The 23,324-nt window shown below is 44.7% G+C and overlaps 1 protein-coding gene across 1 annotated transcript in view; it reads left to right on the top strand.

Annotated features, from left to right (window-relative positions):
- Positions 1-415: 415 nt before the first annotated feature.
- The window catches only part of KCNK9 (potassium two pore domain channel subfamily K member 9), a gene marked incomplete at its 3' end in the record, with an annotated part of 32,035 nt that continues 9,126 nt past the window's right edge, over positions 416-23,324 (top strand). Inside the window, exon 1 of the mRNA XM_080938899.1 lies at positions 416-704. Coding sequence (XP_080795025.1) covers positions 422-704 — 283 coding nt within the window. The 5' untranslated portion in view covers positions 416-421. The remainder of the gene's footprint in view (positions 705-23,324) is intronic.

Below are 23,324 nucleotides of genomic sequence, written 5' to 3'. Positions count from 1 at the left end.
AGCCGCTGCGCCCGCGGAACCCGCTGCGCCCGCTGAAGCCGCTGCGCCCGCCGAAGCCGCTGCGCCCGCCGAAGCCGCTGCGCCCGTGAAACCCGCTGCGCCCGCAAAGTCAGCCGAGCCTGCCGAGCCCGGGGTGCCCATTGGTCCCGCGGTATCCGCAGATTCCAGGGAGTCCGCTGAGATCGTCGAGTGCCCAGAGCCCGAGGCACCCGCGGAGGGCCCTCAACCTTCAAGTGGTGAAGTTCGTGAAAGTGATGACAGCCAAGAAGAGACCGAAATTTCCAACATCAGCTGTGGCATCTGCTGCTACCACCGCTTGCAACTTCGACTCCATCGTAGAGGAAGCATGGTCCGCGCGGCGCTGCACTGGGATTCTCGAGGTCTGGTGCATCTCCCTTTTAGCATCTCCTTCTTCGCGGCCATGAAGCGGCAGAACGTGCGTACCCTGTCCTTGATCGCCTGTACCTTCACCTACCTGCTGGTGGGTGCCGCGGTGTTCGACGCCCTCGAGTCCGACCACGAGATGCGCGAGGAGGAGAAACTTAAAGCTGAAGAGGTCCGTCTCAGAGGCAAGTACAACATCAGCTCCGATGACTACCAGCAGCTGGAGCTGGTAATCCTGCAGTCTGAGCCCCACCGCGCTGGTGTCCAGTGGAAATTCGCCGGTTCCTTCTACTTCGCCATCACTGTCATCACAACTATAGGTAAGGAGTGGGTGTGTCGTCACCTGTCTTGTTGGAGACACTCGAAGGGTTCCAGGAGAGATATCACCAGGAGCAAGGCTGGGGTGGGGGCGGGGGCTCCCCAGGTTCAAGTATCTCATCCCTCAGGGGCGCGACCTGACTCTTCCAGGAGATCTGATCTGGTGCCCCACACTGCTCTGGAGTTTGGGCCAGGCTTGTGAACTCCCAGAGTCAGTGCTCTTGTCTTGAGGGTGGAGGCGCCACTTTTGCGAAGAGTGAAGCGCTAAGAATAATCCCACAGCCGAACACCCACCCACTTAACGCCCCTGTGCTGGCTGCGCTTCCCTGAGTGGGTTCCAAGCCTTAAATTTACTATCTCTTGGGGAATTTGGGACAAAGCTGGGGGGTGGGCATCAAGGTGACAGGAAGCAGCTTATGGAGCGATAGGAGGGGTTGGTACTGATCCTTCCTCATCTGGGGACCTTTTGAGAACCAAGATTTCAGCACCCATTTCCTTCATTTGGGTTGTGGAGAGTGTTGGATCATGGGAGAAGAGTTTTCTCTTCTCTGGTTGGGATGGGAGCAGCAGCAGGTGACCTGCAATGCGGTCCTGGGTCCTGGCGGGTTGGATAAGGGCAGTGCTTGTTTGCCCTTGTGGGCTGCGACTGTGGACCAGAGGAGTCTGGATGTTGTTTGAAAACTGGGGGCGTTTAAGCCATTCTGGCAAAGAGCCCATCTAGAACAAGATGGGGTTGCCTGTATGTAGATTCCCCCCACCCCCACAGGTCACTGTCTGCAGATCAGTCTTTGTGGATCCCTTAGACTGCAAAACCACTGGAGCTGGTGATTGGGAGAGACACCCCCTGGATTTGCACATGGGAACCTGTGGGAATGGGAATGCCAGACATTTTCCCAGGGGATGTGGTAGATGCCCTTCTGGCAGGAGGCAGAATGGTTGTCTCTGGCTGGACACTTGCCCTGTCATGGCACAATGCCTTGGTCCATCTCTTTGGACCTGGGAGGATCAGCAAGAGACCCTCTTCAGGTGTTTCCTCTCTTGGACCTCCCCTCTAATTTTCCCATGCATTTTTAATAAAATATTTAAAACTTTTTTTTTTGGTTTGAAAAGCTCTGCGCTGTTGGGCGGGGGGGGGGGGGAGTACACGGGATGTTGGGCGGGGGCGGCGGGGGGATACACGGGATTTGAGGGCGCCTGCCATATGCAACAGGAAGTACCAGCCGGGGACAGCCTATCTTTCCTTCTTGTTTGAGAAGACTTTTTGAGAGTTGTTTTATTTAAATATCACTAAGTCAGGGTAAGCTTTCATGTCTGGGGAGAGAAAACACCTCTGGGTTATTCAGATAACATAAAGGACACGTTGTTCCTGCTGGTCCCAAAGCCTCCACGCCTGTGGCATTTCCAGGCTGGAGGAGAGGCCGGTGGTCACTGCATCATTTCTCTCTGAACTGTGGTGGTGATGTATGGGTGTGCTCTGAGGACAGGGGTGTATTCTGGAAGGCAAGAATATTGCCTGTGACACACAGAGAGGGAATGAAGTCTCACGGTCCCCTCACAAGCGCCTTTTGTGATCTAGCTCTGAAACGGGGACTTGGGTTTTCGGTCTAGTTCTCTATAGTACAGAAATCAGCACAGAAAACTGTTGACTACTCAGAAGAGGTGGGTGAAACCGAGAGGGCTAGGGTTAGAACAAGCAGAGTCATGTTGCGGCACCTCTTCAAAAAAAAAAAAAAAAAAAAAAAAAAAGGACTGAGCTTGAGAGAGCTTTCACTGAGGCACACTTCCTTCATCGATATGATTGGCAGTTCTGGACATAAGCTTCTAATGTTTGAAACTCCAAAGAAAATGGTGTCAGCGGAAGAGGAGCAAATGCACTGTTTTAGCCCCTGGAAAAGGATGCTGTCATCAGTACGGAGGACAATGATGATTCTTCTAATTTCTTTTATTGCGCTTACTACAGATTTTTTGGAGAGGTTGAAAACGCACACACATGCACATACATACATACATACACTCACATTCTCATGCATATTCATATGCGTACATACCTACATTTACACACATACACAGATGTACACTCTCACATACATGCACACATATATACACATTCACATATATACACACATGCACACATATGCATGCAAATATTCATATGTACACATACACACATACATAAACATACCTACTTTCATGCACATTTACACATGCAGGTACATGTAGGCAGACACACAGTCATACATATACACTCATATATACAGTCATATGCATGCAGATACACATGATTAGGTATACAAAGAAACATACATACGTATATACATACACATACCCACTTGCATGCACATTTACACATGTGTAAACAGACATACAAGCATACATTCATATACATATACATTCACATATACACTCATATGCATGCAAATACACAAGCATTTTCATACATGTACACGTATCTACATACTCATACCCACTTGTATTCACATTTACACAATGCAGGCATGCACATGTAGACATACACATGTTCATACATACATACTCATATATACATTCATATGCATACACATATACATGCATAGGAACACACACAGATGCACACATACACACACTTTAATGCACATATGCCAGCACACATACACACATACATGCACACACATACACACACACACACACACACACACACACACACACTTGTCCTAAGGCAGCTGAGCTTGAGTGGGAAGACTGGAATCTGGAGCCTTCCACACAGGAAGACTACAGTGATGTGATTTTCTAATTTCCAGCCTCAGTTTCCCCACCTGTAGAAGGCCTACTATATAATAACCACTTGACAGGCTGTCTTTTATCCTTAGCCATGGGCATGCAGGATTGCTTCACAGCCCTGCACACTGAAGCACTTAGTAGATGTCAAATCTATACTCCTGGTTTGGGCTGATGGAGTCTCATGGTGTCTTTAGAAAACTGTTCAGCAGAAGCGCTCAGATCTATAGGAAATAAAACACCTTTACAATTAATATTGTTTCTTTTCTTTTTAAAATGTAAGCACAAAGGAAAGTGCTTTTATGCCTAGCTCTCTGGGAGTTTTGTGCTCTGCTGTCGTTGCTTGCAGGTCTCCTGAATGGAGTTTTACTGGTTGGTTTTGAACTTGGATGAGACCCCTTTCTTGTAGCCCACTGATCTGATTGGATGTGCAGTGGGAATCTAGGCAAGTGGGGAAAGTAGGCAGGGCTGAGTGAAGTCTCATGGGTACAGGGATTTATTAGACATTTTTTTTCTGCTTAGAGATGAGGTCTTAGAGCTTGCATAATATATGACTGGTATAAATTTATCGCCTCCCACAGTGGGTGGCTCAAGATAAAACTGTCTCACAGTCAGCCTCTTTGCAAAATGTACCAGAGATGGGATTTCCATCACACTGTTTTTTACTGTCTAACATCTGTGCTCTAGGTTGGTTACCTTTAGGTTCATTAAAAAGGAAGACACCAGATGCCATCTGCCAAGCTGTGGAGGACAATTTAAAGGCTGGTTTACTGTGAGGAAGGAGGGTGGGCTTGTGGATTTTTCTTTCTGTCTACAGTTTTGAGGAGCAGGGAAGAAGCACACACTTTCCCAATTCTGAGTCCATCTGAAACCGAGGTTGCTGTCATAGGAATGGTTTAGTACTGGGGTGTGCAGACAGAGGTGGGGTCTGCTGAGGATCGCTGGGGTCCTGCCCTGTTCTAGACAGACACCAAACTCCTCCGTTCCCGCGTCAGAAGCAGATTATTAAACCCTTTTCACAAAATGGACAGCATTTGTCACAGGTGGTCATGACCCACGTTCATGTTAAGCCCCTGACATGACTTGCTTGTGCTACACTTGGGGACAGTATAGATGACAAGATAAAGTCTGGCCTTTGCAGAAGGTGATGGGAGCCCAGAGAGTTGGTTTTAGTCCAGTGTGAATCAGGCACAGCTAAGCTTGGTGAGAACCTTTACCTGTCCCGTGCCATCCACCAGGCTAACTACCCCCCCACTCACACAGGGCACACAAGTCACACACATATGCTCACCCGTTGCACACATAAGCATACAAGCACATACAGGCACACAGCGTCCTTACACATGCCCATACATGCATGCACAGCACCCTTTCACATACAATCCACACACACACACACAAATAACATCCTTACATACATGTGTGTGCATGCACTTGTGCACTCATACACACATGCAAATGGACACTCATGCACACATAACCAGAATCCTTACACATACATGCATACTTACTCATACATAGCATCTTTGCACACACATGTACACACACCCATGCACAGCATTATTTACACACACACACATACACATTCACACACAAGCACAGCACCCTTACATACATGTGTGCATTCACTTGTGTAACCATACACACACATGCACACTCACTCACACAAGTATTCTTATGCACACATGCACATTCACACATAACATTCTTACACACACACATTCACAGCAGCCTTTCATATACACACATACAAGCACAGCATTCTTTTGCACATGTGTGTATGCACCTGTGCACTCATACACACATACACACTCATGGATGCATTCACAGATTTGTTACACACATATGCACACTCACACACAGCATTCTTGCACACATGCACACAAATGCACAGCATCCTTTCACACATGTATGCATGTACTTGTGTGCACATGCACAAATGCACATTTATTCACACATGCACACTTACACAGAATCCTTACACACACACACACATCATCCTTTACTCATATACATGTACATTCACACACAGAAGCACAACATCTTACACACATGTGTTCATGCTCTTTGCACTCATATACACATGAATATTCAAGGATGTATTCACAGAATCCTTACACACACATGCACACTCACAAACAGCATTCTTACACATATGTACACACATGCACAGCATCATTTCACACACATACACACAAGCACAGCAGCCTCATACACATATATGTATGTACTTGTGCACACATGCACACATGTACACTCACTCATACACCATGCTCACATACACACACACATATCCTTTCACACATACATACACACTCACACACAAACACCAACATCTTACACACATGTGTGCATGCTCTTGTGCACTTACACAAACACAAACACTCATTGATGCATTCATAGAATCCTTACACACACATGCAAACTCACACATAAATACAGTATCCTTACACACATGTATGTACTTGTGCACACATACACACATGCACACTTACTCATACATCCTTAAATACAGATGCTCACAATACACACACACAGCATGCTTACACATATGCATAGCATTCTTTCACACATTCATACACACACAAGTATAGCATCTTACATACATGCGTGCATACACACATGCACACTCACACTCATGCACATATACACAGAATCCTTTCACACATGTACCCTCAAATACAGCATCCTTATACACACATGCACACACACCATGCACAGCATCCTTACACACATGCACATTCTCTTACACACAGCATCCTTACACACACACACACACACACACACACACAACATCCTTATCTACCCCAGCTCTTCAAGCCCCACCCTTACCTTCCTCTTCTCCAGTCAATCTCAGCCTTGTGGATTCTGTTCATTCTACCTCAGGTCTGAACTGCCTTTGTTCCCTGAGCCTATAGTGTCTGGCATTAAACTTGGCGTAGAGTAGGTATCCCACAAAGTACTGCAAAAATGAACAAAGACCAGTGGGACAGGCTGATGCCCGAGGAATCATGCAACTTGACACTCCTCTCCATCCATCTACCTATGAGCTGGTGAGAACACGGCTCCGCTTGACAGATGATGAAACTGAGGCAGATAAAACAATAGACAGCAAATGAGAAGGCATAGAAGACCATAATGCAAATAGGGTTTCTTTACTGCAGGCTGGAGTTGGGAAGTCATCCCAAGGGACGTGGTGGGCTTGTGTGCGCCACCTCACTATTTAGGGAGCCTGCTCAGCCAAACACAGGTGACGAGTAGCTCTGGGAGCAAGGGGATTCTGAGTTCTCCGTATCTAGGTGCTGTCAGCTATCATGCGGAGGATGCAGAAGATGCAGAAAGACATCTCTGCTTTCCCAGTCCTAGCCCCGGCCATCCTCAGTCAGCTCAAGGCTTTTTAGCAAACATCTTCCGTACAGGTGTCATGGAGGAAACAGGGAATAGGAAAATTGGTTTGGGGTAGCAGCACAGACACTTTTCCCTAGCTGTGCAGAGACACCCCGGGGCTCTGAAACAAGAACGGGATGAGAGGCAAGGACCCCCAGGCACCTGCCACATTCATATGCTCTGTTCTGGATCATCTAACCTAGGAAGATCAGAGAAGGAAGAATAGAAGCAGGAGATGGATGTCCCATGGTAGGTATCCTAGTAATGGTTGTCCATGTACTTACCATGGACACTTCTATCCACCTCTACCTATGTACACACACACACACTCATTTATTTTGTGACCTCACGCATCCTGCCACCTACCGTTGTATTGTTTAATCTTCTGTGTGCCTCGTCATCCATTGCCTTTCCCACCCAACACTTTCATCCCTACCCACACACCATTCACTCTTCATTAGCCAGTCATCACCCAGTTCTCCAGGCACCCGGGCAGTCATTCTATCAACCAACATTACACCACTCACCTTCCATTCAAAGTCTTCGACAGATGCACAATATGGTCTTTGCACGCACTGGTCAGCATCAGACATCGTGTCACTCCTCTTCTGTGAACATGTCATTCATCTCCCCACTAGCCACAGTACCGCTCAGCCCTTTATTTCTCATTAGCTACCAGTGAAGACTCACTGCTCCACTGTCCCACCCACTCCCATGTCACCATTCTTCCATGAAACTCCTCTGTCTGACATGAGGTGTTACTTTGTCCTGCATACCCTGTCATCAGCTGTCACCCTTGCATTGTTCAGTCTGTTGCACATCTGCCATCCTCCCCCTTCATTAACCATGGCATCGTCCAGTTTTCTACCACATACGATTCCTTCACACATCTGTCACTGTGTCACTGGAGCCTCCATTCCTCTGTCATTTAGTCCTGCACCTGACGCTGTAGCTATTGCACAGGTCCTGGGAGCCTCCTGTCCGTTCCTCTACATTACGATCATGTCATGTGGTCTTCCACAGAAATTCCATTCACTCTTGTCTCATTGTTGGAGCACTTGCTCCCTTCACCCACACACCATGTACTGCTCATCACTTGGTGCTCCCTGTACCTGCCATCTACTTCTTCATCTCTATCAACTTTCCATTCCCCTTCCTCCCTACCACAATCTATTCAACTATCGCCTTCTTGAATATTTACTTTGCACATTCTTCCCCACAATTGTCACTCAAACATCCAGCTGCCATCTTGTCCTTTAGTTCTCTACCCACCTGTCACTCATCCTCCATCCTGTCTTGGTAGGACTAAGTTCTCCACATACCCCTATCTACCATGTCTTAGCTTTTCATATTCTCATATAGTTTCCCTCTGAGAAATCACCACTCACACGTCTGGGAAGCATCCATACTCCCACTTACCGCTGTAACATACTTCTTCACACATATTACCCATTTCCTTACCCACCATCCTCTCAGTCACCTACAGACTGCTTATCCATCTTCTCCTCTTTTATTGTGTCACTTGAACTTTCAGCTACCTGTCACTCAGCCCCCATTTGCCACTGTAACTCTCAGCTCTCCAACCCCCTGTTATTCATTCCCATTGCCCTTGGCCCCTCCAACCTACATGGGTTTCCCCTTCACCCTACTGTCTTACCCGTGTCACCATCTCTCTAAGCCCACCATTCAGTCCCTCATCCCACGTGGATTGCTCAGTTCTTGCCACCTGACAGTGATTCTCTCTCTTGCCAGTATCTGGCTCCCTTCTTCAAGTATTTGTCATTCATTCTCCATCTGCCAGGGCCCAGGTCGTTCCTCTTCCCACCTGTCTGTTTCCCCCATCCATTCTCAACTGTCCCATCCGGTTTTTTCTATACCCACTACTTGCTTCCTGTCCACCACAGTGCCACTGAGCTTTCACACTCCCATATTCACTCCCTTCCTGCCATTTTGTCACCCAAACCTGTCCCCCTATCCACCATCCCCCATTGTGTCACACAGTTGTTCAGCTCCCTACCATTCACTCCTCTACCCTTCCTAGTTTCCTTTAATCACCCACACACATCCTGTCCTTCTGCTATCAGCTAATGTATCATCCACTCCTGGGAGCACCGGCTATGCACTATTACGTCATTTAATCCCTTGCGTACCTCTCATCTGCTCCCAGATGCACCACATCACTCACTCTACAGTGCACAGAGCGTTCATTCCACTACGTACCATCAATCCCTCAGTCCACCTGTCATTCACCCTATGCATCATCGCATCCTGCAGTCCTTCTTTATTCAGTCCTGACAACTGTCCTTCATTCCTCTTGAAAACCATTGGATCTTTTAGTCCTACACACACCTGCCACTCATTTCCCTATGGACCATGGCATCGCCTGGTGTCCCCTGTTCTGTCACTAGAACTATTGCATCACTCAGTCCTCATTGTACCCATCTTCTATCCCCGGATATGCTGTGACATCCCTCACTCCAAACATCACAACCATGTTCAATCCTCCACACAGCTATCAGAAATTATCTTATACACCATGACACCAGCCGGTCCTCCATTCGCCATCTCTTCATTTCCCATATACATCACACTATTCACTCACTCCTGCCTCCATTGTTTATCATCCCCTCCAGCATCTCGTTAGTTTTCTGTGTGCTTGCCACTCCTTCCTTCGTGTGCCTGTTGTTCATCCCCCTATATATCACTGTGTCAAAGAGTTCTCCATGAATCTGTCACTCATTCTAAGAACCAATGATTTCACTCCATCCTCCATGCTCCTGTCAATCATCCCTCCATACATCATTACGTCATTCAATTCTCTGTGCACCTGCCATTCATTCTCTTATGGACATTTTTGTTACACGGTTCTTTGTGTAACCATAACTCATTACCCATCAGCCGTTGCATTATTCAGCCATGCACTTGCTTACCACCTTTTCTTCGTTTGTTAGTGTCGCTAACTCTTACATGTAATTGTCACAGTTTCCCCACTAGTCCTTGTATCATACTATGCTCAATACACATGTTATAATTTATCATGTTTTAGAATGTCAGTCAACTTTTTTTTTGGAGACAGGATTTCTCTGTGTAGCCTTGGCTGTCCTGGAACTCATTCTGTAGACCAGGCTGACCTCAAACTCACGGAGATTCACCTGCCTCTTTCTTCCAAATGCTGGGATTAAAGGCATGAATTATCACTGCCAGATTGTTGCTCAATTTCACATGCATTTGCTATTTATTCTTCCGCCTATGATTTTACCATTCATCCCCATTTCTGCAGATTTAACCTGTATCTCTATATCAGTCAGACTTTTCTCATCTACTTGTGTCATCACTGTCTGGGCACAGCATCCCTTCTCCAACCTTCCACTATATCTTCACTTCTCCATATGTTAGGGCCTCACTTGATCCTAGATGCACCTGTAAGTGAGTCCTTCCTGTTATATCAGTCTTCTGTGCACTGCCCATTCACCATTCCATCCACAGTAGCACTCCACAATGCACATGCTAGTCTTTTATTCTCCTCTCTGACTTTGTCTCATTCATTTCTTCTTGCATGTGCTATTCATTTCCCCAATGGGCCCAGTGTCACTCAATTCTTTAAACACCCACCATTTGTTCTCCCTTGTGCCTTGTTTCACTTAGTCCTTAAATCTGTGGCTCATTCTCCTCTCTGACATTGCATATTACAGTCCTCCACACTCTCAACATCTGCCCCTACTCCCCACCTTTCAGTGGACCTCTAAGTCTTCCTGTACCTACCACCCATCCATCATCTACCCAGCATCACCCAGTCTTCTCTACCCTTGCCATTCATTTCCCCCCTGCCAATTTATCACTTGGTTGTCAGTGCACCTGTCACCCCCTTTTTATTCCACCATTGCACTGGCATTCAGCTTTCTAGTCACCTGTCATTAGCTCGATCATCTGACACTATCTGTCACTGTCTTCACCCCTCTCATTTCCACATCTGCTGCTGTGTTTGTAAATGTATTCATCCTCCCATCTTCCAGTCTTTCTTTCCTTAATACATGTACCACTAATTCTCCAGTCTGGTGTTCTTCTCATTCCCCCTCAACCCTGCCATTTGTTTCCCTATGCATCTTTGTGCCACCTCATCTTTATCCACCCTCTACTATTATGTTACTCACTCCTCACTTGCACTGGCCATTGTATAATTGTACCTTTCATTTATCTGCCCTTGCATTATTCTGTTATTAAAATATCTGCCATGTCTTCCCCAAATCTCCCTTGTATTTAAGGTCTACTCTACCCTCATCTACTTCCTTATTTGCCACAAAATTACTAAGTTCTTTCATGTCATTCCTCCCCCATTTACTATGGTACCATGTCTTTGGGTACCTGTCACTCATCTAATAGACTCTTCGGTATCATTTAGCTCTTCATGTATTCATTCCTCTATTACCATTGGATTACTCTCTCCACTCTGATGCTTTCATTCACTTCTTAGTAAGTCCATGATGTACCTAGGCAATCTTTCTCACGTATTTGGGTCACTTGCTTATAGTTGATTTTGGGTAGGATATAATGGCAGCTAATGCAGGCAGGGCAGGGAAAGCATGGGGTTCTCGTGTAAGGATGTAATGGAGATCAGGAGGCTGGTTTAAAGAGACATCCATGGTGGGAGGTACTGGAGATAAGCACTTTTCTGACAAGACATGGATGAGGAATTCTGGCAGCTGAGAAGGTGTTTGTTGGGGACACGTTCAGGCTAGGGGACCCTAAAGACAAAAGAAATGGAAACTTTTCTTTTGTATTGAGTATTGAGTTACAAAATGAACATCTCATCATTGGGAAGGAGAAGTAGCAAGTGATGGTAGAGAAGGTTTACAGAATATACAAAAACACCCTCACCTCTCCACATTTACCTTCTTGGTATTATCTATGTGCGCTTCTAGAATCATCCAGCAATTGTACACTTCTACTTATAGCATAGTACCCTTATAGAACTACTTATAGCAAAGAAACTGAGTTGAGAAAATAGTAGTTGCCTTTGTAAATTAGGAAGCCTGGGTAAGCAGATACCTGCAGAGATTCAGTTCATATTTCTAGCTCAGCTATCTAGCTCAGCTATCTAGCTCAAAAGCTTTGATTGACATATGTGTTTTATTTGGCTCTTGCATTGTTCAAAAAATAAAGTATTAGTTAACAATATCTATTGATTTTATTATAGTAGGCTACCTTGATACTTGCTTTCCTATTTATAAATTCTTATTTTACTTTATTTAATTTTATTCCCCACCCTAGCTTCAAGTCTAAGCCTTTCTCTTTCCCTTAAAATACAAAAGGCTATGTGTTGTCCTCTGTTTGCCACTTTGGCTGCATCCTATCATCAACTATTTTAAAAGAATTTGAAAATGAGTGCTTTTCTTATAACCAATGATCTGCAGATAATTTTCAAATGAGCTTTTCATTCTTATAATCAATTATTTATAAATTCTTTATGAGCTTGTATTTTTAATTCAAGAGTTAAGTGTGTGAGTTTTAAAGTCATACAATAGGCATGCACATGAAAGCTTGCTAGCAGAGAGATTAGAATCATGAGCTTTGAAGCATATATCCATAGGCTGTTGCTTGTTGAGCAACCTTGGGCATAAGATTTGACTTCTCTGCACTTTAGCCTTTGCCATTTGTATAATACAGAGAGTAATAATTACAGAAATGGCTGACAAAGTTTTTGGGATAATTGGATTTATTTTTTATTGCATTCCAAACATTTAAAACAGCTAACACACACTGTATATCATAGTCTATAAGCATATTTCAAATTCAAAATTTCTTTATTTTAAATTTTAGGGGAGCCTTTCTTTGTTGCTAAAAATTTACTTTTTGCTGAGTCCTACAACGATTTAAAAAGAACATCTATCTCTCTTTTTTATGTAAAGTTCTAGACATTTCTATTAATTCGACTCATGTATGTTTTTTATCTCAAGAGTTGGAAAAGATTATTGACTTTCATACACTGAGTTTAGCATAGTTTCTCAGGCTATCCTTATGCTAACTTGTATGCCTAATGGGTTCATGTGCTCTCTAGGTTCACTTCTGTCCCAGGACCACTGCACTTTAGGCCCCATTACTCACATACCCCAGTCACTTAGCTCCTTGGATACTTCACTGCCTATTATATATAGTTTGTTTAGTGCTGTTATTAGGTCTGCTTGGCTCTTGAGGATACTCCATTGGAATGCTTTGTTACTGAGGTTTATCACTGTCTCCATGAATCAGGCAAACTTTGCATTTTGTGCTTTGAAGCTATGTGGTTAGATACATATAGGTTCATGTTTGTGATTTTTTTTTTCTTGATAGAGACAAGATTCTTTATTGTGTGATGCTTTTTGTCTGAACCTCCCTTTCTATCCTAATGATTCTGGAGTCTGCTTTCTTTCATTAGCACTTGTTATATAAATGTTAATGTTTTTAGCTTATTTTTACACTTTTTCTTCTAGGATTTTGACATGGCTTGTAACAAAGGATAGAAATATAGGTGAAAAGTCAGTGTGAAAATCTGGGGCTCCATGTATACTCACTCCTGTAGGGATGTGATAGGATTTCACATTTTCTTAGAAGGGGCAAAGAAGAAACAAATGCTCTAGGTATCATTATTTGGAACAAATGGAGCTGAGCTGCACAGGTATGTAATCTTCTGGCTTCACTGAATACCATTGCATTCATACGCGCAACATGGATGAGGATCATGCTGAGCTTAGGCTATGCAGAAGCAGCTGACGCCTTGCCTTGGAGTACCCAGGTGAGTGATGGTCATATCAATCTTCAGATCCTACTGCTCAGGATTATTTGGGGCTTAAGATCCTTTGATTTTTCTACTTCATCTTCCCTGACATGTTCCTGTGCCACGCACATTGTTATTCAAGGCAGGAAGGATGGGAGATGTCAGAAGGGTTATTTTAGCCAAGATTATCCTAACACCTTTCTAGAACTCCTACCCAGCATCTTTTCTCTATCCCATAGGTTAGAAGTGGGTCACTTGGTCACATATACCTTCTCACTTTGATCTTTAGACTCTGATTATGAAATAGGTTTGGACCCAGGTTTGGCTGTTAAATGTGATGACTGATGATGAAGTCCTAGGTCTTGCTCCTTAAGGCAAAAGTCACCAGCTGCTGTTTTGCTATCTCAGGATATCCTCAGGGGCCCCATAAAAGTGAGGATAAATGATGAAGCCAAAATAGGTGCTGGCAGGGGAGCACCCATGAGAGTGGAGGGGAGAAGGTGTGAGAAAGAGGAAGCTGGCATCAGAGGACTTCTTGGAGCAGAGGGGAGGAAGGTGATCAGAAGGAAGCTGGTGGCAGAGAGTACTTGAGAGTAGAAGAGGGAAGGCGAGGGGTGGGTGAGCCTCTTTCTGGCTGATTTCCTTTCCTCCTGTTCTCTAGACATCTGTTTTGTACCTCGTCCCTCAGGAAAGGACTCAAAACCGAGCAGGATATTATTGTTTCCATTCTCTTAAGCATCTACTCTGATCCCAGCAGTATTTCGTTATAAAGCAGGGTGCTAAGCACCCATTTGCCTTCAAATGCTTTTACTTTCTACAGGTGGCAATTGCCGTTAGCACCAGGATTTTACCCTTTCCATACATAAGAAGGGAGCTGTTGTGCTCCCTTTGGTCCCTGATGTTCCTGGCTGAAGTCTTCCCTTTTCCTACACTCAGGAGACCCAGTCATTGGGACTGCTCACTCTCTCCCTTCCTTCCTCCTTCTCTCCCCCCTTCCCCTTCCTCCCTCTCTCCCTCCCTATTTCTCTCTCTTTCTCTTCTTTTCTTGCTCTGTCTCCTTCTCTCCCTGCCTCCCTCCCCTTTCCTTTCCTTCCCTCTCCCTCCCCCTCCTCTTCTCTCCTGCTCTGCATTTTGCTCTCCAGCTCAGCCTAGATCCATTCTGGGCATATGTAAGTCCCCTGTCTGGTTTTTGGCTTCCTTTGGGGGATGATCTAAGCATTTGTTTTAAAGGGCTGGCGGGGGAGGAGGGACATAGGCATTATGCAACACTGTACTCTGGTGATGTTCCACACCTGGCCTCCTCCCAGTTGCATGCATTTGTGGTGGCTCAAGGCTGGTATTAATATACATTAAGTCACTACTCTGCTTGAGAGCTATCAATGCCTTTTTGTGAACCACATAAATGATTACCATGGACTTTGAAGTCCAAACTTTTGCTGACATGCAGCCTTGACTCTCATTTCCCCCGCCCCTTGCTGCATACAGACTGAGTCAGGGGCTATGGTGGACTCCCTCAACACTCAACACCCCTTCTTTGTGCATCCTTCTCTGGCTTTTAGATGCCTCTCATGTCTTTGTAGCCTCAGGGCTCCTGCCAGCTAAGCACCTGTCAACCTGTGTCATATCAGCTTTTCCTAAGCCAGACTTGTGCACTACCCCCAGCACCTCTGGCCAGGGACTATGTTGTTACCTGCCAGTGGCTGAGTTGTCCACCCACCAGTGTCTAGCACTAAGCAGGCCCTCAGAGAATGTTTGTTGAATGAACATAGGCATGTAAATGGGACAGCTTTCACGAGAGCTATATTTAACTGTTCGAGAATATTCTCTGGGTCTTTCAAAAAAAGCAAATCTTGAAAAACAGCAGCCCACGAATCTGAACAGCAGGTGTTTGCAAGAAGTGGTGGGTGGTCTAACAGGAGGCTGCCTGTTTCACAAGAGGACTGAGTTCATCCTGTGCCCCTCTGACTATGGTCCAAGGTGCCTGCTGGCTTTCCAGGTTCTGTTGGAACTTTCAGGAGAAGCCTTAGGAAAGGATCCCCCTCCCCCCAATAAGGCTTCTATTTCTGAGCTTTTGGCACAGTGCTGCCTAACTGTCCCAGTCTTAGCTGTCCATCTGTCAGTTCAGTCCTGGGGTCAGTGTGCTGACATCTTTACCAAGTAGGAGAAATCTAGACAGGTAGTACAGCACTTTACATTGCTGGGGACTTCATCACCATGGGCTGTTGACTCGGTGGGGTTCTTAGAGATCCCTAACAAGGGATCTGAGTGCAGAAGGCAGCTGATCTGTATCATGTGCCCTCTGCTTGGGAAAAAGCTTCCTTCACCAGTAGCCTTGGCTTCTGTCCCAAATAAATGTTCAAGGCCACAAGGAAATCTGCAGAGGCAGGTCCAAACTTGTGGCAGGTACAGACTACCTGTCCCAGATGACATGGCTCTTTAGTATTCACATCATTGCCTGCAGTGGTGCATGCTGCAGCTCTAAAATAGCCACGAGTGTCAGACTACGCTTGGGGAGATGGAGGCTTTGTCCTGCTGCCTCTCTTTCAGCACAGGTCTGTCTCTTGAGTCCCCTCCAAGGTGTGGCATAGGACTTACAAGCCTTCAGAACTGCTACCTGCTACATCAGGGCAACGGGAAGTCGAGCAGGAGATGGGCTCTTGACCACAGCTAGGCTACCTGACTCTTTGCCACACTAAGCACACAGGCGTTGCAACTTCAGGCCCCTGCTTCCCACCACTACTGTCCAAGGCTGCGCCTGAGTTCTTGGCTGGTCTAGGCAGAGGTACTGCCAGCAGGAAGAGAGGCTGCCAGTTCCTGTCAGTCTCAGGCACAACTCCCAGGTCCCTGTAGTAATGGGATGAAACCAGGTGGCTTGAAGGAAGGGGCTTATGGGGTAGGGTCTGTGTCTGGTATGGTCTGGTGTTAGCAAATGATGGCATTCACTTTTCCACCCAGTTGTGACATTATAAGGTAGTTAGTTATTAGAAAGGCCAGGAAATGGGTGTGGGAGAGACTTATGCCTTCAAGCAGTGGTAAACTACGGAAGGTGAAGTCTCAGTGTAGGGAGCTTAGTTCAAACTATAGTAACCAGTTATAAATAACAATTTATTTACTGTAATTCTGGAGTCTAGAAGGCCAAGGTCAAGTTAGAGACAAAGACAGAGTTGAATATCTCGCCTCCCAAAGGCACTATAAGCAAGACCAAAGCTGTCTTCTGTCTGCCAGGTGATGCTTTGAACCTGTGCTGGGTGGACAATTATGTCTTCAAACCTAAGTGCCTAAGAGGACTTTCTGGCATCATCCTAGTCTGAAAATATTTAGCTAGTGGTGAGTGGGTTAGAATGGGATTGGTTAAGCACAGCATTGTGGATACCCTAAAACTGAGGAAGGTCCAGTTGTGGCAGGGAAAATCTAGATGCTACAGTCTGAATCTCTTCCCAGTGTTATGTCTCTTACAACCCAGGGGGTTCTCCAGTCACTCACCAAGCTTTTCCTCCACTCTTGCTCCAATTGCCTGGATATTCAGTGGAGCTCCAGACCCCACAGCCCCTCTCTGTGTGCCTGCTGTGGACAATGGGACCCTTACATGGCATATTCAGAGTCTGGGACACCCCTGTCCCACCCTTCTGTCCTCCTTCCTTAGAGACAGTCCTCAGACCCAGGGCGTTGCCATGGGGATTGTGAGCTGGAATCTATTTTGAGATCATGTTAGAGTGTGATTTTTAGTTCTGTCTGGGCTGCCTGTTGGTTTCACTGCTTGTCCAATGACTAGCTAGAGAGTTTGGAATGTTTTTCTTACAGAGATACTACTCCTTGATGTGACAGACAGGGGATTAGCATCTAGTCTGACCAGTATCTACCTGCTAGTGGTCCACAAGTATCCTTATGACCAGGATATGGTGAGGTGGAGAATAACTTCCTGCAGGAGGTGTCCTCAGCCAAGATTCAGCACTCCTAGCTGCTCACTCAGCTGACTGCTGCTGGCTGGTCCTGTCTACAGATGGCAAGGGAACAGTAGATGCCTCAGAAGAGAGGGGGAGGGGCCCTTCAGCAGAAAGGATAGCCTGGCAATGGCCAGAAATGGAGGTGCTGGTGACATCTGAGAGTAGGGGTTAGTTCAGAGGAAGCAAGGAGGTGGAGGCTCATAGGTGGGGGTGGATAGGCTCTAAATAAAGACCCTTTCTATGTCCTATTTGCTTTTCTTATCTGCTCAGCTCACTCCTAGGCACTAGCTGAGGCTAATTCAACTACACCCAACCTCCTTGGCCATCCTCTTGAGAAGTATGACACAGAGTAGCCTGGGGGACCGAGGCCAAAGCCAAGCTCTGATTCCAACTTTATTTGCCTGCCTTTCCCCCTCCTGTTTTCATCCCATAGGTGAGCATACCAAGGCTCAAAGGGCTCCAGAGACCTTTCCAAGGTTTTGTGTCATTGATTTATCTTTCACTTGCTGTAGGCAGAATTTGTTCTCTGAATTCTGTCCTCTCCTTAGGGAAATTCTCATTGGTGACCCTGGGTGGCTGTTCTCACTAGCAGAGCCTTGGGATGTGAGGATGGTTCTCTAGCTGCAAGTGAACTGTTGGGGTTGACTGCATTTGCCTACATTCTAGCCTATATAACCTTTTCTTCAGAAATTTCTCTTTAAATTTATGTACATGAGAATGTGGGATATTGTCATAGGATTTTTGATCATAAAATCAACAACATAGGGTTTGGTATCTCTTGACTCCTTCTGTCTCTCTCAAGGCCATGACATCCCTGGTATTCTTTCACCAGGACATGCTGGGAGTGGCAGAACCTTATACCTCATTTGTCCCCCAGCCTGCTCAAGGCTTGGGAAATCTGCAGAGTCAGGTTAGAGTGGGGGAGAGCCAGCCAGCCTGTGTCTGGGTGGTGAGAGGCTATTTTGGGAGCAAGTCAGGGAAGGAGTGCTTTGTTTTGTTTGCTCCTTGTGACCACCAGAGGTGGTAGAGCCCTGCACTTCTGTCCTGGACAACTAGTCAGCTTCATGCCAGGGATTGAGTGGGGAAGGAGATGGACTGGTTTACTGCATGACAGCCAGAGGCCACGTGAGTCAAACCTGCACCCCTTATCACTGTCAGCTTACTCACCAGCAATATCTGAGAGAGGAAAAGAGAAGAGGGAAATAAATTCTGATTCTGACATGGTAGGTTTATTTCCATATCTTCCACCTGACTTCATGTGCCTCTGGGGCGATTCCCAGCAAACCTTTGTCCCACCTACTTACTTGCTTACTCATTTTATCCTTTTCATTCATTTGCCCATTTAAACTATTTAGCTAACCATCTCTCTATCTACCCATCTGCCTATCTATTTTCCATCCACATCCCATGTACAAATCCACTTACCTCTTCATTATCCACTACCCATCTATTCATTTGTCCATTCCTTATTCATCTACCCATTTTCTAGCTTGGTACCATGCATCTATACATCCATCCTCCATCCATATAACATACATCTATCCATCTTTTCATTATTTGTTCATCCACTCATTCATCTTTTCACTCATTGTCTATCCATCTATTGTCCACTTTTCATCTACCTTTCATCCATACATCTCATAACTGTCAATCACTCCACCCATTAATTCTCTCACATTTATATTCTATACATTTACCTGTTCATCTATTATCCATCCATCCATGTATCCATTCATCTATCTATCCACTCCCCATTTTCCATCAAACTTTGACCTATCCATCAATCCCCTCTATCCATTGTACCATTCATATTCCAAACATCATCCATCCATTATCAATTAACCTTTGATGTATCACCCATTCACCATTTCCCCATCTACTGGACCATCAATCAACTTCCAAGCAGCCATTCTTTCACCCCTTATCTATCTTCCCTTTTGCACCCAATTCTGTAAGCTGTGCTTCTTGTTGTACTGAGTCCCAAAGTCGATAGTACACAAGATACACCGATAATCTAATTTCTGTACTAGAGTCCATCACTGACAATGAATTTGGCATCTACAGTCAACTGTGTTAATCTCATAACATTCCTAGAAGCTTGTAAATATTTGAGTAGGGTGCTGTGACAAGAGATGACAGGGATCAAATAGACACCTGAACAATAGACTCAAGGAGAAGATCCATTTTCAGCTTGAGGACCACTTAGAAGTCTTTCTGTTCTCTGCTGTAACTGTAGCTAAGGGAAGAGCTTTGGGGCATGGCCTGAGTGGGAAAGGACCCTATGGTCTTATAGGGACCATTTAGAAATTCAGGGGTAAGGAACAAGACAATTGGAAAAAAGGAGGAAGAGATACAGGGAGCTAGACAATGTCATGCCAAGGGATAGGAAAATGTCTGTCTATCTGTCCATTGAATGTGTCTGTCTATTGAACACAGGCAATGACTCAGACTTCTGGAATGATTTGGATGTAATCTGAGGCTGGCTTCTTTTCTAGAAGTTCTGTTCCCTGACAGCTGCAGAGATGGGAGCTCAGTGCTATGGACCTTGGGCACCAAGGGTTTGATGGCTTACACCTTTCATGTAAATAATAGAAATACTCTCAGCTCCCCTGTTGAAATTTGAGTCAGTCTTAACTAGCTCCAACTAGGTGGTTTCATTTTCTTCAGTGACAGCATCCTCACCTCTCACAGGTTGGGGGACACTGGGATAGGCACATCTTAGCTTTCTGTTTAGCTTGTCATGTGGCCTCTACACCATTGTCTTACCAATTCTGAGCCCCCACTACCCATGGGTAATACTTGGGATTTTAGTCCGTCTTTTTGTGTTCTGAGGTTCTAGAGCTTGGGCACTAGATGAGTCCTCACACAACACGGAACAGAAAATTTCAGGAGTCTGTTACCTGAGAGTGAGGCTGGCTAGCACAAGGGAGTGTGTACTCAGCATAGGTCTCTGTGTGCTGTAGAAGATGAATTTTACTTGAGCTAATGATGCTGTTTTGTATTTGTAGAGTGGTTTATAGGTTTTGAAGATATGTCCTCATAAGTATTCTGATTTGAATGTTGAGTGTTGAATAAGTAAGAGTTTGCCTTTAGTGGGCAAATTAAGACTAGTCTAGGGCCTGGGATTGGAGAGGCAACCTCAATTTTTTTAGACTTAAAGAAGATACAGCAGAAGGACATAAAATATTTTCTGTTTTCTCCTTACTTTGTTATGATAAAAATAAATACAAAATATGTTCATTGTATTTACCATTCCAAGTTGTAAACTTAAGATACAATACATTTTAAGACAATGACCTCTGCCCCTTTGGAAACGACAGGACTTATAGTTGTGACTCACTAATACACTAATAGTTGGTATGTGTTGGGCTTGGTGATAGAGGAGCAGACCACTGCTTCTGCATAGCATTACATGTATACCTGTGAGTAGCCGAGGAGTGCTTTTATGGAGATAACAGATGGAGAGCCTACATTCATGAGATACAGCAGTAATCCATGTTCACAGGGCATACATGCGTGTGGGCAACTGACTTCATCCTCAGATCTTGACATATCAAGTTCAGATGCTAACAGGAAACTAGTGTAAGAGCCCAGACCAGGCTCTGTAATCTTGGTAGCATCAGACTTAGAGAACCTCAGGTGACCACTGAGGTTTGGACAGCTGGGTCTGGACAAGCCTCAGTACCATATACAGACAGGATCACCTGGGCACTAGTAGTAACATTTGGCAGTATCAGTGCTTTTATTTTTATTTATTTATGTATTTATTTATGTATTTATGTATTGATTTATTTATTTATAACCTTCAAAGAGCAATAAGTCCATATTTTTCCATTTGAAAGATAGACAAATTGGCATTTAGTTATCCTCAACCCCATCCCCAGCCCTCAGCATGAGGTTCCCTTGAAGAACATTAGGGCAGATAGCATTAGTAGAGTCTCTTTCTATGATGCAGGAATGGGGTTTCAAGGTTAGGCATAAAAAATTATCAAGGACAGAGCAGGAGAGTTTGTTTTTACACATATGTATTCTTTCTTAGCCATATAGACAGTCCCAACTTATGATGGTTCAACTTTATCATAAATAAATAGCAATATATGTTTGGCAAAAAACAATTTAAATCCCACATTTCTGTCTTTTCTCAGGATAATGCTCTTTGGGGTGGTAATCTGTCTATAGTCTAGATAGTGGAAGATTCTACAGCTCCCACTTGCCATGTGAGCATAAGGAGAAATTCTGATCTCTAGACTATTGATCTGTGGGGTGGTATCCTGTCTATAATCTAAAGAGTGGAAGATGCTATAGCTCCCACTTACCATGTGAACACAGGGAGAAATTCTGATCTCTAGACTACTGTTCTTTGGGGTGGTAATCTGTCTATAGTCTAGATAGTGGAAGATTCTACAGCTCCCACTTGCTATGTGAGCACAAGGAGGAATTCTGATCTCTAGACTATTGCTTTGTGGGTTGGTATCCTGTCTATAATCTAAAGAGTGGAAGATGATATAGCTCCCACTTACCATGTGAACACAGAGAAATTCTGGTCTCTAGACTACTGTTCTTTGGGGTGGTAATCTGTCTATAGTCTAGATAGTGGAAGATTCTACAGCTCCCACTTGCCATGTGAGCACAAGGAGGAATTCTGATCTCTGAGGTAGTGATCTGTGGGTTGTATTCTGTTTATAATCTAAGGAGTATAAGATACAGATGCCAGTGTACATAACAACAAAGGGAGACCAAAGACACTGTGGTGTGATGTTCTGAGTAGGTATAGATAGTCATTACACTTTTGACTTTCACTATGTTTGATTCATACTAGGCTTATTTGGTGACAATCCCATCATTTTTAGGGTATCTGTATTCGACAGAGAACAAAATCTTGGTGGTATGACAGGAGGCTGAGGAGCGAGCTTGGGTTTGGAGACAGAAACAATGGATTTCAGAGATCGGGTCAAGTAAGTCTATGTGTCAAGTCCTGAACCAACAAGTGGCTTGGCACAATATGGGACTTCTTCAGGGATAGTCTTTCTTGTTCCCAACTGTGTTAACATTCCATCAAATGTTTAATTATCCTGTCCCTGTTGAATTGAGGGAAAAACAAAAACAAAATAGAACTATTGGGAAACATTCAGTTGAATTCAGTGGTATTCAACTTTCAACATTGAGCAACAATCACCTTTGTCTAATTCTATGCATTTCAACACTTAAAGCAATGCCTCATTATCAGTCACCACATTCTGTTGTCTCTTTTTCTATCCCTACAACTGGGAATTCATCTTCTGTCTCTGTGGGGCTCAGTTTTATAAATAGTATTCTGTGGTACTTGGTCTTTTAAGTCTGACCTCTTTACTAACAGGGTATTTTTTTGAGGGGGGGGACTCACATATGTAGTGAGCATCAGCTCCTCTCTCTGTTTTACATCACGATGCTATTCTATCGAAGTATGCCACATTTTGTTTGTATGTTTCTGGTTTTGAAGAGGTTGGAGGTTTCTAGCTCTAGGCAGGAATGTGTCTTTGTTTAGGTTTGTATACTTATCACCAGGATTCCTGCTGTCTGCTTCTTTTGGTTATGCTCCTACAACTGGTGTGGCTGGGTTTCATGGCAATTTTGAGTTTGGATTTTTCTTATCTGCCATAGTGCCAACCTTCATATTCCCTAGTAACCTGCTCCAGAGGGGGAAGAAGTGCAATGGGAACCCCAAGACTGGAGTGCAGAAAAGATATAAGGATAGTGGAATGAGACTGGAAAAGTTATTGTATTGGCTTGGCCAACCATGACCCCAA

This window comes from Micromys minutus (assembly GCF_963924665.1).
Source record: "Micromys minutus genome assembly, chromosome: 27".
Lineage (NCBI taxonomy): Eukaryota > Metazoa > Chordata > Mammalia > Rodentia > Muridae > Micromys > Micromys minutus.
Note: the sequence above shows the minus strand (reverse complement) of the source record. Positions and strands in the feature narration are given on the sequence as shown.